Here is a 15,087-nt window from a genome sequence, read left to right on the forward strand (position 1 = left end):
AGCAGCCAGGGAAGGGACCTTAAGAAGGGAAACTTTCCGGCTCCCTGTCCAAGCTCCACGCCCCCGCCCCAGCCAGCCCCAACAGCCCCCCGCTTCTCCAATTGGCCAGGCCCAAGCAGGCCCGCTAGGGGGGACCCAGGTGCTGTGGGAAGTCTGCCCACGCTTAGCCCGCTTTGCCGCTGTGGCCCGCTGGGCGGAGATGAGCCATGTGACGTCACCATGTGAATGGATTGCATGTGTGCACTGTCTGCCTGCCCCCCTGCCGCCTGCCCGCTGGCCCCTCCATTCTGTGCCATCCATCGCTCTGGAAACCGCGCCTTCCCTGCCTCGCGCTCCTCCTAACAGAACCCTCTCTGCCTCTTCCTCTCTCTGCCCTTTTGATGTACTCCTTCAGTCCTTTACAGCAGGGACTGGGCTTCCTTTGTAGCTGGGCACACACACGCTGCCCTCACGGGCACCCCAGCGCGTGGCAGGAGAACGTGGACTTGGCCATCTGACTTCATCCTTCCGTCCGGAGCCCAGTCGCCTCCCCGGACACAGTGTGGAGGGGAGATGGTTTGCACTTGCTCTCTGCTGGTTATTCCGGTGGCATGGTCCAGACCTCACTCGGGCCTGCCCGGGGCTTCTAGCCTGTGAGCAACCATCCCCAGCCAGGCCCCTGGGGCAGTTGGGCGCTTGAGGTGGGTGCACAGACTTGGATGTGGTGCTTGTCCTTTGACTTCTGGAGGGGACCTGGCCATGGCTGTCGTAAGGCAGACTTAGCCCGTAGGATACCTCCCGCCTGCCCGCCCTCGTCAGGGACCTCTTTTTGATGGTGGGTTTGGCTCAGTTGCAGGCGCATCGTCTCCCCTGCTGTCCCCTGCAGGCACTGTTGACCTTCAGCCTGGGTCGGAATTGCCCCGGCTGGCTCAGGCCAGCAGGCCCAACTGCTGAAGAGAAAGCCTGCCTTGGCAACTGGTCACCCAACTGAGAACACCCTGGATGTGAGCAGGGTGACTGCTTTCACCCACCATTCTGAAGCCCCCGGCCAGGGCAGGGACTGGCACCTTCTTCTTTTTGCTCTGTTTTCAGGGAGGCGTTATTCTTTTTTCATTTGGTTGTGGGTAAGCAAAGGCGCTCTGGTGGCATAGTGGTTAAAGCAGTTGGCTGCTAACCAAAAGGTTGGCTGTTTAAACCCACAGCTGCCCCAAGGGAGAAAGCTGAGGCAGTTGGCTTCTGTGAAGATTGACAGCCTTAGAGACCCTGTGGGCAGCTCCACTCTGTCCTCTAGGGGCGCTGTGGGTCGGAATGGACTCCATGGCAGTGGGTGTGGTTTGGGCTTCTGTGAAGACTGACAGCCTTGGAGACCCTGTGGGCAGTTCTACCCTGTCCTCTAGGGGTGCTATGAGCCAGAATTGATTAGACAGCAGTGGGTTTGTGTTTTTCCTTTATTTGGTGGGTAAGCAAAGTCCCTGCATGGCATAAGCGGTTTGCCTTTGACGACTAACCTAGAGGTTGGTGGTGCCAGGAAAGAAAGGCCTGCTGACACCTGGGGAGCAGAGTTCCGCTCTAGAACAGGTGACCAGGTGGGGTTGGTGTGAGTCAGAACTGACTTGGAAGCAGCTGTTTTTGTTTTGTTTTGTTTTGTTTTTAAACTAAGCATGGCAGCCAACCAGCCCTGGGTTCAAATCAAGAGTAACGTCCATCTTGCAGTTCCATTGCCAGTGGGAACAGGTGTGTTCCTTTTTGGCAGGTGTGTGTGTGGGGAGGCTGGGAGATGAGCAGTAGGGGCTCTGAGAGGGCCAGCGGCGGGCCTAGGGTTCCCACACGTGGGTGTGTTGACGGGAACTCAATTTTGGACTTGAACCTGTGAGTTTGCCACCTGCCTCTGGAAGAGACCAAGCTCCACCTTCTCCTACCACCAGCCTCTGGCCTCCAGCTCCTTTGAGGGTGCCTGGAACCCAGAACCCCCCGCTGTGCCCCAAGGTCACTTCTCACCGTCCTCCTGGCCTCTCCCTGAGCCTCCTCGGCCCTTCTCCTCTCTCCTGCCTCCTTCTCAGCCTTCATGTTGCGTGTCGGGGCGTGTGTGTGTGTGTGTGAGACCGTGGAGGGAGTTGTCTCCAGTCCTTGTCTGTGTGTCTGTCCCTGCCCCAGCCGAGGTGCATGTTGGTACCTGCCTACAGAAGCCCACCCCGACACCCACAGCCGCTGCTGTCTCTGGGCCGCTCAGGGCTCCCTCGTCTTGAGCTCCGTGGGATGGGGTGGCGGGGACACAGGTGGGAAATGCTGGGGGCTCTCAGCACTCCCCAGCTACCCCGTGCTGGCACCAGGCCGAGTGCCGGCGCTGGGCTCGGGTGGCGGTGGGTGGTGGCGTGCGCCCAGACCACGGCTCTGACTTGGCCCCTGTTTTCTGCCAGATGAGAGCTCCGAGGAGGAAGACGAGGGGCTTGAGGAGGAGGAGGAGGAGGAGGCCGAGGCCGGTGGCGGCTATAGGCTGGGGACCCGGGAGCGGGCCCTGTCGCCAGGCCTGGAGGAGAGCGGGCTGGGCCTGCTGGCACGCTTCGCAGCCAGTGCCCTGCCCAGCCCCACTGTGGGGCCGGCCCTGTCGGTGGTGCAGCTGGAGGCCAAGCAGAAGGCCCGGAAGAAGGAGGAGCGGCAGAGTCTGATGGGTGAGCCTCGGGCAGGGAGGCCGGGCCCCGGGCCCCGGGCCCCGGGCCCCTTCAGCTGTGGGGCCCCTGAGGCTTGGAGGAGGGAGGGGCAGAGCTGGTGGGGGAGCCTCTGCTTTGTGGGCTCGCTGCCTCGAGCCGGGCACCTGCCTGGCCTGCTGTGACCCAGGACCGTGGGGTGACCTGGCTCTGCAAGGAAGGGACCTCAGTGGGCCGCCATTCACGTGCTCCACACATGTGGCCTGCCCTGCCCTGTTCGGGAGGTTCTGGGCAGCAGAGAGGCCTCAGGAAGGCCCACAAGGAGGGTGGGGAATGCAAGGGAGGTCCCTGGCCCAGCCTGGGGGTCGGGGAGGCCCTTACAGGGTGGAGCCAGGAGCAAGAAGTAGGAGCTAGCCCAGCGAGCCGAGATGTCTTGGTGCAGGCCAAGGGGATGGGCCTGCAAAGGTGTGGATGGAGGAAAGCTCTCCAGGGCTCGGTGAGGTGGGCTGGGCCCAGGTGGGCAGGCCTCATGGAGCCTGGGGCTGGTATCTGAAGGAGTTAGAGGTTAGGGTCGCTGACTCTGCTTCCAAACAAGATCATGTTAAGAGGTACAGGGGTGACGTTGACCCGTGACACCACATTCCACTTGATCATCTCGGTAGGTGCAGAAAGAAAAGTTCATTGACCCAATTCAGTCCCCATTCACACACAGAAGGGAACTTTCCCGATCGGATGGTGTCCTGGTTGCTGTATTGGGTCATCACGGCTGCTCGGTCGGGCCCGCCCACTGCCCAGGTGGATACTAATGGGGCCTGTCTGCCTCCCTTACCTTCAGGGGCTCAGTTTCCTCCTCCTGTCTCTGCATCTCTGATTGCTTCCTAGTCATCACCTTGGAAGGAACGGCCCTCAGGTCCCGCTCCTGGCCCCACCTGATGCTCCCCGGGTCTCACGTCCATGCATGGCCCAGTCCAGCTGAAGGTGGTTTGAAACTGATTCTGTAGGTGCTCCTGTCGGGAGCTCACCTGGCCCCTACGGGGTAGGGTCCTGGGACTGGCTGGCCCAGCCACCCTGCTGTCTCCCTTGGCCCTTTTCTGTGCCACAGGACAGGCTGGAGCTGCTCCTGCCAGGGGCCGGGACCAGGGAAATAGGACACTGTGGTACCACCCCGCTGTCCCCGTGTCCTCCGCCCGCAGGCCTCCCCAGTCACACTTGGCTTCCTGCACGCACACTAGGCTTCAGGCCCCGGCCCTGCTGTCTTCCCCCTCCCCTCTCCACGTTGCTGTTGGTTTTGTTCTTAGCTGCCGTGGTGGTGGACTTCAACTTGGGGTGGCCACAGCCACAGTGGAAGGAAACACTGGCCGGCCCCGCGTCTTCCCCGTGCTTGGCTGGCGATCAGACCACTGTGACTCACAGTGTTTTCATTGGCTGATTTTGGCAATCAGATCAGCGGGCTTTCTTCCTAGTCTTACTTTGGAGGTTCTGGTGAAATCCGTTGAGCATCACAAGCCTCTGCTGACAGGCGGTGGTGGCTGCACACTGAGGTGCTGTAGCCGGGAGTCGAACCCGGATCTCCCAGGAAGGCAAGGATTCCACCACTGAAGCCCCACGGCCCCTCTCACGCCCACGTCCTGCCCGTAGGCCCTGTGCTGTCTAGCCGGTGAGTCTGGCTCCCCTGGACTACGGCACTGGCCCTCCTCCAGGCGTCCCCCACAGTCACAGGCTCTCCCTCCAGGCCCGTACTTGACCCGGCTGCTGCTTTGCTCAGAACCTCTCCCCTGCCCTCTGTCCAGGTCCCACCTCTCCCACCCTGCGGGCCAGGTGCTGGTTGCTCAGTCGCATCATCCTGTCAAGAGCCCCCAGTGCAGCTCCTGAATCTGCCAGGTGTCCTCTCACCTTCAGGCTCTTGCAGCTGCTCCTTCTACGGCCCCAAACGTCGTTTCATCCAGATTGTCAAATGTGCTGGCGTATAGCGGTTCCCGGATTCCCTTCTTGATGCTGTCAATGGCTGAAGCGTCTGTAGCGATGAAGCCTCGCTTACGGCTCATGCGGATTTGTTTCTTCTCTGTTTCTTTTTAGACTGTGATTTGGGTGAAAGTTTACAGAGCAAATTCACTTTCCATCCGTCAGTTCACACACATGTTGTTTCGTGACCTTGACTACAATTTCCCAAAATGCAACAGCTCTCCTCCCACTTCCTACCGACAGTTACCTCTTCCCTGTGTCCATCCCTCCATGCCCTCCTGCCCCCTGAGCTGTCTCCCTGTGCATACATAGCCCTTCTATTCTCATGTGATTGGTCTCCCCAAGGAGTGTATCTACCTCATGTAATTGTTCAGCCCATATGCCTGTCTTTTGTTTGGCTGGAAGCCACAGGAGTGGGTTCAATTCCAGACCTGAAGGGCAGTTAGGGGCCATAGTCTCAGGGGTTCCACCAGGCTCTATCAGACCAGCAAACCTGGTCACCCCCCCCTTTTTTTTTTTGTATTGTTTTTGAGTTTTGTTCCACATTGTTCTCACACTCTATCTATCCAGGATCTCCTACAGAGATGCCCCTCTGAGTGATTGACAGTGGTAGCCAGGCACCATCTAGTTCTTTTGGTCTCATAGTCGTATAGGTTGAGGATCATATGGTGTACCAGTCGCTAGGACTAATTGTTTCCATGATCTTTGTTTTCCTTCATTCACTCTTCTCTGTTTCTTTGTCAGCCCGGCTAGAAGGTAGCTTTTTTTTTTCCTTCTCTATATTCTTTGGTTTTATTTCCATTCTCGCTCATCATTTCCTTCTCTTTGTCTTGGGTTTATTTTTAGCCACTTCTGACCATTTCTTAAGGGGAAACTTAGATCATTGATTTGAGACCTCTTTCTTTTCTAACAGGCGCTCTGGTAGTGTTAAGGCATTTGGGCTGCTAACCAAGGGATCAGCAGTTCAAACCCACCAGCTGCTTCATGGAAGAAAGATGAGCAGTCTGCTTCCGTAAAGATTTACAGCCTTGGAAACTCAGTGGGGGTCACCGTGAGTCGGGCTTGACTCCACAGCAACGAGTTTGGTTTGAGTTTTCTAACAGAGATACTTAAAACTATAAAGTTCTTTCTAAACATTGCTTTAGTTGCGTTCCACCAAGTTTGATACGTGGTTATTTCATTATTGCTCAGTTCAAACGGTTTTCTGATTTATCTTGTGATTTCCACTCTGACCCACTGATGACTTGTTGTAGCTGCTGGTCACTGCCTTGCGCAACCTGACCGGACCGTTGTGATCCGTAGTGTCTTCACTGGCTGAGTTTCAGAGGGACATCATTCAGGTTTTTCTGCCTCGTCTCTTAGTCAGCATCATAGCATCGCAAAAACTTCACCGACAGCTGGTAGCTACACTTTCATTTAATTTCCAATTATTTGGTAGATTGCCTGGTTATTTTACTTGTAAATTAATTCCCTCTTGGTCAAAGAACATACTTTGTATGGTTTCAACTTTTTACAATTTTAAAACGTTGGAAGTACATGCTGTTTGTTGTAAATGGACTATGTGCACTTGAAAAGAACACGTATTCCGACACTATGTTAGATGCCGTCGAGTCAGCTCCGACTTGTAGCAATAGAACGGAACATGGCCCGGTTCTGCGCCAGCCTCACAGCCCGGGTGTGAGCCCAGCGTTGCAGCCACTGAGTCAATGCATCTGATTGGGGGTCGCCTCCTTTTTCTCTAACCTCTGCTTGCAAGCATGATGGCCTTCTGTAGGAACTGGTCTCTTCTGACGACATGACCAAAGTAGGTGAAACAAAGTCTGCTTTCTTGCTCCAAAGGAGCATTCTGGCTACACTTCTTCCAGGACAGCTTCTTCCAGGACAGCTAGGTTCGTCCTTCTAGCAGTCTATGGTATTTTCAGTTTTCTTCGCCAGCACCACAGCTCAAATGCATTAGTTCTTCTTCATCTTCCTTACTCACTGTCCAGCTCTCACACACATACATGAGGAGATTGAAAACAGCATGGCTTGGGTTGGGTGCATCTTAGTCCTCAAAGTGATATCTTTACTCTTCAACACTTTAAATAGGTCTTTTGCAGCAGATTTGCCCAATTCGGTACGACATCTGATTCTCTAAATATCCATATTGCTGATACGTTGTTCAGATCTTGTACGTCTTTGGTAACTTTTTTGGTCTAGCGCTTTGACTAGCTGCTTGGAGACAGGTGTTTAAATCTTGACTTTGATTGCAGGATTCTTTATTTCTCCTGTCCACTGAATTCTGCCAATTTTTGCTCGTGTGTTCGAAGCTCTGTCAGGTACAAACACACTTAGGATTTTGTTTGCCCCAGAATTGACCCTTTGGTTATGATGAAGAGCCCCTCTTTACCTTTGGCAATGCATTTTGCTTTGGGGTCTGTTTGATCTGGTCTTCCTACAGCCCACCTGGGTTTTCTTAGGCTTCCTGCTTGCACAGTAAACCTTCTCTCCACCCGTTCCCTCTCAGTTCATCTGTGTCTTCTAATGAAGGCAAGTCTTGCAGAAGCATAGAGTTGGGCCTTTTTCATTTATGCCCCTTGTAATCTGTCTTTTTATTTGAATGCTTGATCTATTCATGTTTAATGCAATTACCGATATGGCTGTGTTAGATGTTTACCCTTTTAGTTTTTTTTAATAACAGCTTTATTGAGATAGAATTCACATATCATACAATCCACAACTCGAGAGGCTTAGTGGTTTTTATATGTTCACAGAGTTGTGCGACCATCACCATCATGATTCCAGAACATTGTCATCATTCCCAGCACAAACACTGTACTCAGTAGCATTCACTCTTCTCTCTCTTGCTCCCAGCTCCTGGCAACCACTAGAGACGTTCTGTCTCCACGGAGGTGCCTGTTTTGGCTCTTCTATTCAATGGAACCACACAAAATGTGGTCTTTGGAGTCGGGCTTAGCAGAATGGTCTCCAGGCTCACCGGTACCTGAGCATGTCTGAGATCACCATTCCTTTTTATAGCTGAGACGGACCATGTTGCACACGTTCCTCCATCAGCTGATAGACATTGAGGTTGCTTCCACTTTTTGGCTAGTACAGAGAAAGCTGCTGTGACTATCTGTGTTCAGGTCTTTGTATAGAAATAACGTTTTTCATTCTCTTGGGTATTATACCTAGGAGTGGAACTGCTGGGTCGTACAGTGATTTTGTATTTAACCACCCACTACTTTCCAAAGTACCATTTTATAGTTTCACCAGTGATGTAAGAGGGCTCCAGTTCCCCCGCATCTCCAACACTCAGGATTGTCTGTGTTTTTGATTTTTCTCACCCTGGTGCGTGTGGAATGTTCTCATTGTGGTTTCTGATTTGCATTTCCCCAATGATGACTGATGTTGAGCATTTTCTCATTGCTGTTGGCCGTCTGTATACTTTCTGTGGCAAAATGCCTATTTAAATGTTTTGTCCACTTTTTAGTTTTGTCTTTTTATGATGGAATAAGAGCTCTTTATATGTGCTGGCCACAAGGCTCTTATCAGATAATGTTATTTGCAGATCTTTTCTCCTGTTCTGTGGGTTGTCTTTGTGTTTTCCTGATGGTGTTATTTGAAGCACAAAAGTTTTTAGTTTTTTCTCATCTATTTTCCTCTTACCATTTGTGTTCCGGGGGCATTTCTAAGAATCCGTTGCATGATTCGAGATCACAAAGATATACTCCTGTTTTCTTCTAAGAATTTTAATGATTCCAGCTCTTAAGTTTAGTTCTGTGATCATTTGAGCTCATTTTTGTGTATGGTGTGAGGTAGGGATCTAACTGTTCTTTTGCATGTAGCTATCTGATTGTCTCAGAACCATTTGTTGAAGAGGCTGTTGTTTCTCCACTGAACAGTCTTGGCATGTTTATCAAAAATTAATTAACCATAAATGCAAGGGCTTATTTTTGGACTCTCAATTCTATTCCATTAATCTGTTAATCTGTCTCTATCTCAGTACCACACTGTCTTGCTTGCTGTACAAGCTTTCTACGGCTTTGTACAAGCTTTGAAATTGGGCAGCGATTCTTGGCTATTCTGTGTCCCTGGAATTTCCATGTGAATTTTAGTATGAGCTTGTCAATTTCTTACACAACAGTGAACTGGGATTTTGATTCAAGTTTGCATTGAAAATGCAGATCAATTTGGGGAGTATTGGCATCTTAATAAGTCCATGCATATCCATGCATATGGGATGGCTTTCCGTTTATTTGGATCTTCACTGATGTCTTTTAACAATATTTTTTCCTTTACAAGGTAAAAGTTTTCCAATCCTCTTGTTAAACTTATTCCTAAGTATTTTATTTTTTGCAGTTCTATCTTAGCTGGGCGCTCTGGTGGTGAGTGCCTGAGGCATTTGACTGCCAACCAGAAGGCTGGTGGTTCACACCCACCAGCCACTCCTAGGAAGGAAGATTGGGCAATCTATTTCTGTAGAGATACCACCTCGGAAACCCAAGGAGGGGTCACAGTGGGTCGAATGGACTCCACAGCAGTGACTTTTTATCTTAGTTATCCAGTGCTGCTATCATAGGAATATCGGAATATCCCGAGTAGACAGCTTTAACAAACAAGTTTGTTTTCTCACACTTGAGCAGACTAGAGGACCAAATTCAGAACGATGGTCGGCTCTGGGGGAAGCTTCTTGTCTCTTTAGCATCTGCTTCCTGTTTCCTTGGCGATCTCCATGTGTGTTGGCATCTGTCTGACCCCATCTCTCTCTCTCTTGTTTAACCTCTTTTATATCTCAAAAGAGATTGATTCAAGATCTCTCCTTGAATATCTTGCCTAATTAACAAAGACAATCCACTCCCAACCGTAATTATAACCAGCAGCATAGAGGTTAGGATTTACAACATGTATTTGGGGGGACGCAATTCAACCCATAACATTCTACACTTTGGCCCCTCTAAATTCATGTCCTTGCCACGTACAAAACACACTCACCCCATCATGTTATCCCAAAAGTCTTAAATTCACTCCAAATCCCAAATCTCATCTTCTGAATCATCTAAATCAAATAGGGGTGAGATTTGAGGCATATTTCACCCTGGGGCAAAATTCCTCTCATCTGTGAAATCTAGATCGCAAGTTATCTGTTTCCAGAGTGCAGTGGTTAAACAGGCACAAGCCAGGCGTTTCCATTACAGATGGGAGAAACTGGAGGGAAAAAAACGGGTAAAGAGCACCATGCGAGTCCAAAACGTAGCAGAAGGAACTGCATTAGCTCTCGAGGTTTGAAAACAGTCTTGTTTCCTCAGACCATGTGGGCAGTGGGCCTGCCCTCAGACTCTGGGTGTAGGCTGTGCTGTCCAGATTCTGGGAGGAGGACCCTTGGCCCTTGGTTTCAGCTCATCCTTCCAGGCCCACTGGGACAGCAATTCTGGTCCATTGGCTTTGGTGGCCCCATTCTCCTAGTCCATCTGAGTGGTGACCCCACCCCATCGGCCTTGGCAGGCACCTTTCTTTGGCCCTGTGGGCATGGTGGTCTTATCCCTATGGCATACCTTAACAGAGGCCCCACACTCTGGAACCAAGTTGCTGAAGATCTGACTCTTTGAAACCTAGGAGGCTGTGGTCCACCCCTTTGAGATCCAGGAGACTGTGGCCCCACCCTTTGGAACTGAGAAAGCCTTGCTTCCCATCCTCCTTCCACCAGCTCTGCTGACCTTCAAGCTGCTCCAGGGATGGTCCTTTCATTTTCTCAGGAGACAAGAAATGTCACTCCTTTGGCCTGTGTTCTTTCCTTCCTTCCTTCTCTGTCCTCTTCAGTCTAAGCTGATGGGTTCTCTGCTGGGGTAGTTGGTTGGATCCATCAGTCACAGGCTTAACAAAACATTGTGTAGCTACATTCTTGGTGAACGTTCTAGGACACGTGTCCTTAGTCTGTACAACAGAATTTTCCAAATCTTTATGTTGTTTTCATTATGCATAGTTCATTTTTAAGTTCATCTCTTTCCTCTCACTTTCTACTATAAGCATGTGACCTCTTCACGATCTTGCTTAGAAATCTCCTCTGCCAGATAGCCAAGTTCATTACTTACAAGTTCTGCCTTCCACCAACCATTTGATCATAATTCAGACACGTTCTTTGCCACTGGATAAAAAGCACCACCCTTCCTCCACTATCCAATCACACGGTCACCATTTTCTTCTAAAGCCGCACCAGAAGCACAGTTAGCGTCCATGTTTCTAGGAACATTCTATTGCTGGTGCCATGTGTGTTCTCTAAGGGGAAAGAGACTTTACAGCTCTCCTCACTCTCTTCTGAGCCCTCACCAGAATTACCTCTGATGTTCGTAATTCCACCAATAGTCTCTTTGAGGCAATTTAGGCTTTCACTATTAGGCACCTTAAAACTCTTCCAGCCTCTACCCATTACCCAATGGCAAAATTGTTTCTATATGATACGTATCTATTAGAGCAGCACCCCACTCTTCCAGTACCAAATTCTGTCTCAGTTACCTAGTCCTGCTATAATGGAAATATGACAAATGGGTGTCTTTAACAGATTTACTTTCTCACAGTTTAGGAGGCTAGATGTCTGAATTCAGGGTGCCAGCCGTAGAGGAAGGATTTCTGTCTCAGTCAGCTTTGGAGGGGGTTCCTTTTCACTTCAGTTCCTGCTTCCTGGTTCCTTGGAGATCCCCATGTGTCTTGGTATCTGTCTTACCCCATCTCTCTCTCTCTTTCTCTACCCACCTTGTTTAATATCTTTTATATCTCAAAAGAGATTGAGTCAAGACACACCCTCTACTCATCCTGCCTCAATGACATAACAAAGAGAACTCCTTCTCAGATGGGATGGTAACCACAGGAATAGAGGTGTCCATGTGCAGCACATATTTTTTGGGGATACAGTTAAACCTGTAACAGATATTATTATAAATAGCATGTATCTTGATACTGATTTTGTATCTTGCAAACTTGCTGAACTCATTTATTCATTCTAGTAGTTTCTTTTAGTGGATTCCCTAGGATTTTCTGCGTACAGAGTTACATCATCTGCACATACAGTTTTACTTCTCCCTTTCCAGTGTGGATGTTTTGGATTTTTCTTTCTGGCTTCATTGCCCTGGCCGGAACCTCCAGTACAACGTTGGATAGAAGTGGAAGGAAGCAGACGTTCTTTGCCGGAACCGCGATTTGAACATCTCTTCTTGCCTCCCTTTTTCAATTTTTTGCATTCGTATGAGGTGGTTAAAAGACCATAGTTTGGGTTGGATGTACCTTAGTCATCAAAGTGACAGCTTTGCTTTTGAAAACGTTAAAGAGGTCTTTTGCAGCAGATTTGCCCAACACAGTGTTTGATTTTGACTGCTGCCTCCAACCCATCGTTATTGTCGGGTACTTTCGAGTTGACTCTCACTCAGTATGACCCCACATGACAGAACAGAACTGTCCATTGTAATGCTTACAGGAGCAGAACTCCAGCTTTTCTCTCTTGGAGCCACTGAGTGGGTTTGAACCTCCAACCTTTCAGTTAGCAGCTGCCCACATAACCATTGTGCCACGAGGGCTCTTTTCCTTAACGGTATCCATCCAGCTGTTAGCTCCCTGCAGTGAATTTTCTTTTTTTTCCCCCGGAAACTACATCTTTCATGTCTAGAATTTCCATTGCATTCTTCTGTTTCTGTCTGTTGGCTGATACTTCCCATGTCCCTGGTGACACTTGCATGCATTGAAGTAGTTTTGTTTTCCTTCATTGAAGACAGTTGTCACAACAGCCACTTCAGCACTGTTGTCCGATAGTTCCAACATCTGATTCATCTCAGGGTCAGAGCCAGCCGACTGTCTTTGCTCTCCAGAATGTTACCATTGTCTTTGGTCTTTGTCGGGAGAGTCTGGACGGCATCTTGGACATTATGAAAGTTACAGAGACTCTAAAGTTTATTTTTCTCCACTGACCATTACTTCCTTTGTTCAGAAGGTTTTTCCATGCTGGGCTTGACCTCTAGTTTCTGTGTCTTGAGTGGCAGCTCTGGCCTCTATCGAGATGTTTTGTGGCTTCACCAAGGCTGCTAGGGTTGTGTTCTGTGTCTGTGTTCCTGAAGGGTCTGTGAGAGATGTGGGTAGGTGGTGTTTGGGCATCCTTCCCCCCTTTTCTGCCTTCAGTTTTCAAGTTTTTGTTTCTTTGTTTTTTGAGGTCAGAAAGACTCTGCCCACCCCAAATGCCCCAAACCAAACCCGTTGTGGTGGAGTTGATTCTGACCCACAGCTCCCCTAGAGGGCAGAGTGGAACTGCCCCACAGGCTTTCCAAGGCTGTCAATCTTCACGGAAGCAAAGCCCAAACCACACCCACTGTCTTGGAGTCCATTCCAACCCACAGTGCCCTTAGAGGACAGAGTGGAACTGCCTCACAGGGTCTCCAAGGCTGTCAATCTTCACAGAAGCAAAGCCCAAACCACACCCACTGTCTTGGAGTCCATTCCAACCCACAGCGCCCCTAGAGGACAGAGTGGAACTGCCCCACAGGCTCTCCAAGGCTGTCAATCTTCACAGAAGCAAAGCCCAAACCACACCCACTGTCGTGGAGTCCATTCCAACCCACAGTGCCCTTAGAGGACAGAGTGGAACTGCCTCACAGGGTCTCCAAGGCTGTCAGTCTTCATGGAAACTGACTGTCTTATCTTTCTCTCATGGAGTGGCTGTTGTTGTTGTTGTCATGTGCCGTTTAGTCAGCCCCGACTCAGAGCAACCCGTCCTTGGGTTTCTGAGGCAGTATCACTATGGAAGTAGATTGCCCAACCTTCCTTCCGAGGAGTGGCTGGTGGGTTTGAACCGCCAACCTTCTGGTTAGCAGTCAGGGGCCTTAGGCACTATGCTACCAGCGGGTTCAAAATACTTCTCTCTCAGTTAGTAGCTGAGCACTTAACCACTGTGCCACCAGGGCTTCTTACGAGAGCCCCAGCGTCCTAAATATCTATGCCAAGAAGAATGCACTTAGCCCCAAGACAAAAGCTTTGAGATGGGATCTAACATGTACAACCCTTACCTACCAAGTGTCCACTGCCCACCCGAGTCGGAGGGCCTTGTCCACGCACTGCAGTGCATTGTCTGGGTCTAGTTCTGTGGTGGATTTCCGCAGAGAGTAATTGTCATCCGATACAGTCTCTCCCTCGTACCTGAAGCAGTGTCCTCACACCTGTGTTTACCGGCCCTCACCAGCTGCCTCCCTCTCAAAAAAAAGATTAACTAATGGGGTCATTAAGCTTTGCAAGTGGCTCTCTCCTGCCAAGGGCCCCCAGGCACGTTCTTGCTGTGGGGGCTGTCTCTGTTGGTGCCATGGGGCCGGGTCTCCCAAAGGAACCGTTGACAGGCTGCTGCCTCTCAGGAGCCCACCGGCCTGCGGGTTGGAAGTGGCTTCTCTGTTTCTGTGCTGTGGGGCTCAGGGCAAGTTGCAGGCCCTCTCTGGGGTGACGGCCAAGGCGCTTCTGGAGACATGTCTGGAGACGTGTGGTCTAGCGTTCTGGCCCTCCTTAGGTCCCATGGGGTGAATGCCCTCGAGGCCTGTCTCCAGGGAGAAGTGCCGTCAACCCCCGTCACATACCCTCCCTGGGCACTAACTTTGGGCCAGCTCTGAGCTGTGTGGTACTGGAGTCTTGGAAAGTGGGGGGCTGGAGCAGGCAGAGACAGGGACAGAAACTCCCAGTGTGTCTGTTGTGACAGGGGCAGTCTCCCAGGACTGCCACGGGACAGTGAGGCGAGTCTTGTCATGAAGGATACAGCAGTTTTCCAAGTATTGGGGGAGACACCAGGTTCCAGCAGAGGCAACAGAACACATGAAAGCCAGGCCTCAGTAGGACTGCGTGTACCTGGGTGTTGGGGAGAGTCTGGGCAGGACCGAGGCTTTGGGTCAGGGCCACTCTTGGGCCGCAGGAAGCCGGTTCCAGAGCTGTGTGGGCTCAGGGGTCTCTGCTTTCTGTGGGCGTGTTTGCCACATAAGCGGATGTCGGGGGCCTCCCAGCTCAGAGAAGTAGCAGGAGAAGCAGACTGGGGAGGCGGCCCAGCAGGGCTGTGGGTTTTGTGGGGCTTTCCCAGGTCTGGGGCCCTCACCACTCATCTGGACTGGTGTCTGGGATTTCCATGGGGGGGCCCTGGAGAGCGTCTTGCTGGCCCCAGCACTAATCTTAACATAGCCCACGCTGGTCTCTGGGCCGCAGAGAAGACGTCTAGGGTAAGAGGGGACCACTGCCTGCCACTCACGGCCCTGAATGCATTCCCTTCTCTGGGCCTCAGTTTCCCCCTCTAGAAACGGGGAGAGACACCAGTACTCACAGAGAGGACCCCTGGGAGGTGCACGGGGCCCGTGGCCATTTTGTCGGGGGCCCTCGAGCGGGGTGGGTGGGAGGAGGGGCCCCAGGAGACCCCTTCCACAACGCTCTGCGCCCCCTTGTGTCCAGGCACAGAGTTCGAATACACCGACTCCGAGAGCGAGGTCAAGGTGCGGAAGCGCTCGCCGCCCGCGGGACT

General features: G+C 51.1%; 1 protein-coding gene across 1 annotated transcript in view; it reads left to right on the forward strand.

Moving 5' to 3' along the window:
* The window catches only part of TNRC18 (trinucleotide repeat containing 18), a 91,405-nt gene that overhangs the window by 41,420 nt on the left and 34,898 nt on the right, over positions 1-15,087 (forward strand). Inside the window, exons 18-19 of the mRNA XM_042781140.1 lie at positions 2,397-2,648; positions 15,018-15,079. Of these exons, the coding sequence (XP_042637074.1) occupies positions 2,397-2,648; positions 15,018-15,079 (314 nt within the window). The remainder of the gene's footprint in view (positions 1-2,396; positions 2,649-15,017; positions 15,080-15,087) is intronic.

The sequence above is a fragment of the Orycteropus afer genome, unplaced genomic scaffold (genome assembly GCF_000298275.1).
Source record: "Orycteropus afer afer isolate SDZICR_OR568_19922 unplaced genomic scaffold, OryAfe1.0 scaffold00006, whole genome shotgun sequence".
NCBI classification, from domain to species: Eukaryota; Metazoa; Chordata; class Mammalia; order Tubulidentata; family Orycteropodidae; genus Orycteropus; species Orycteropus afer.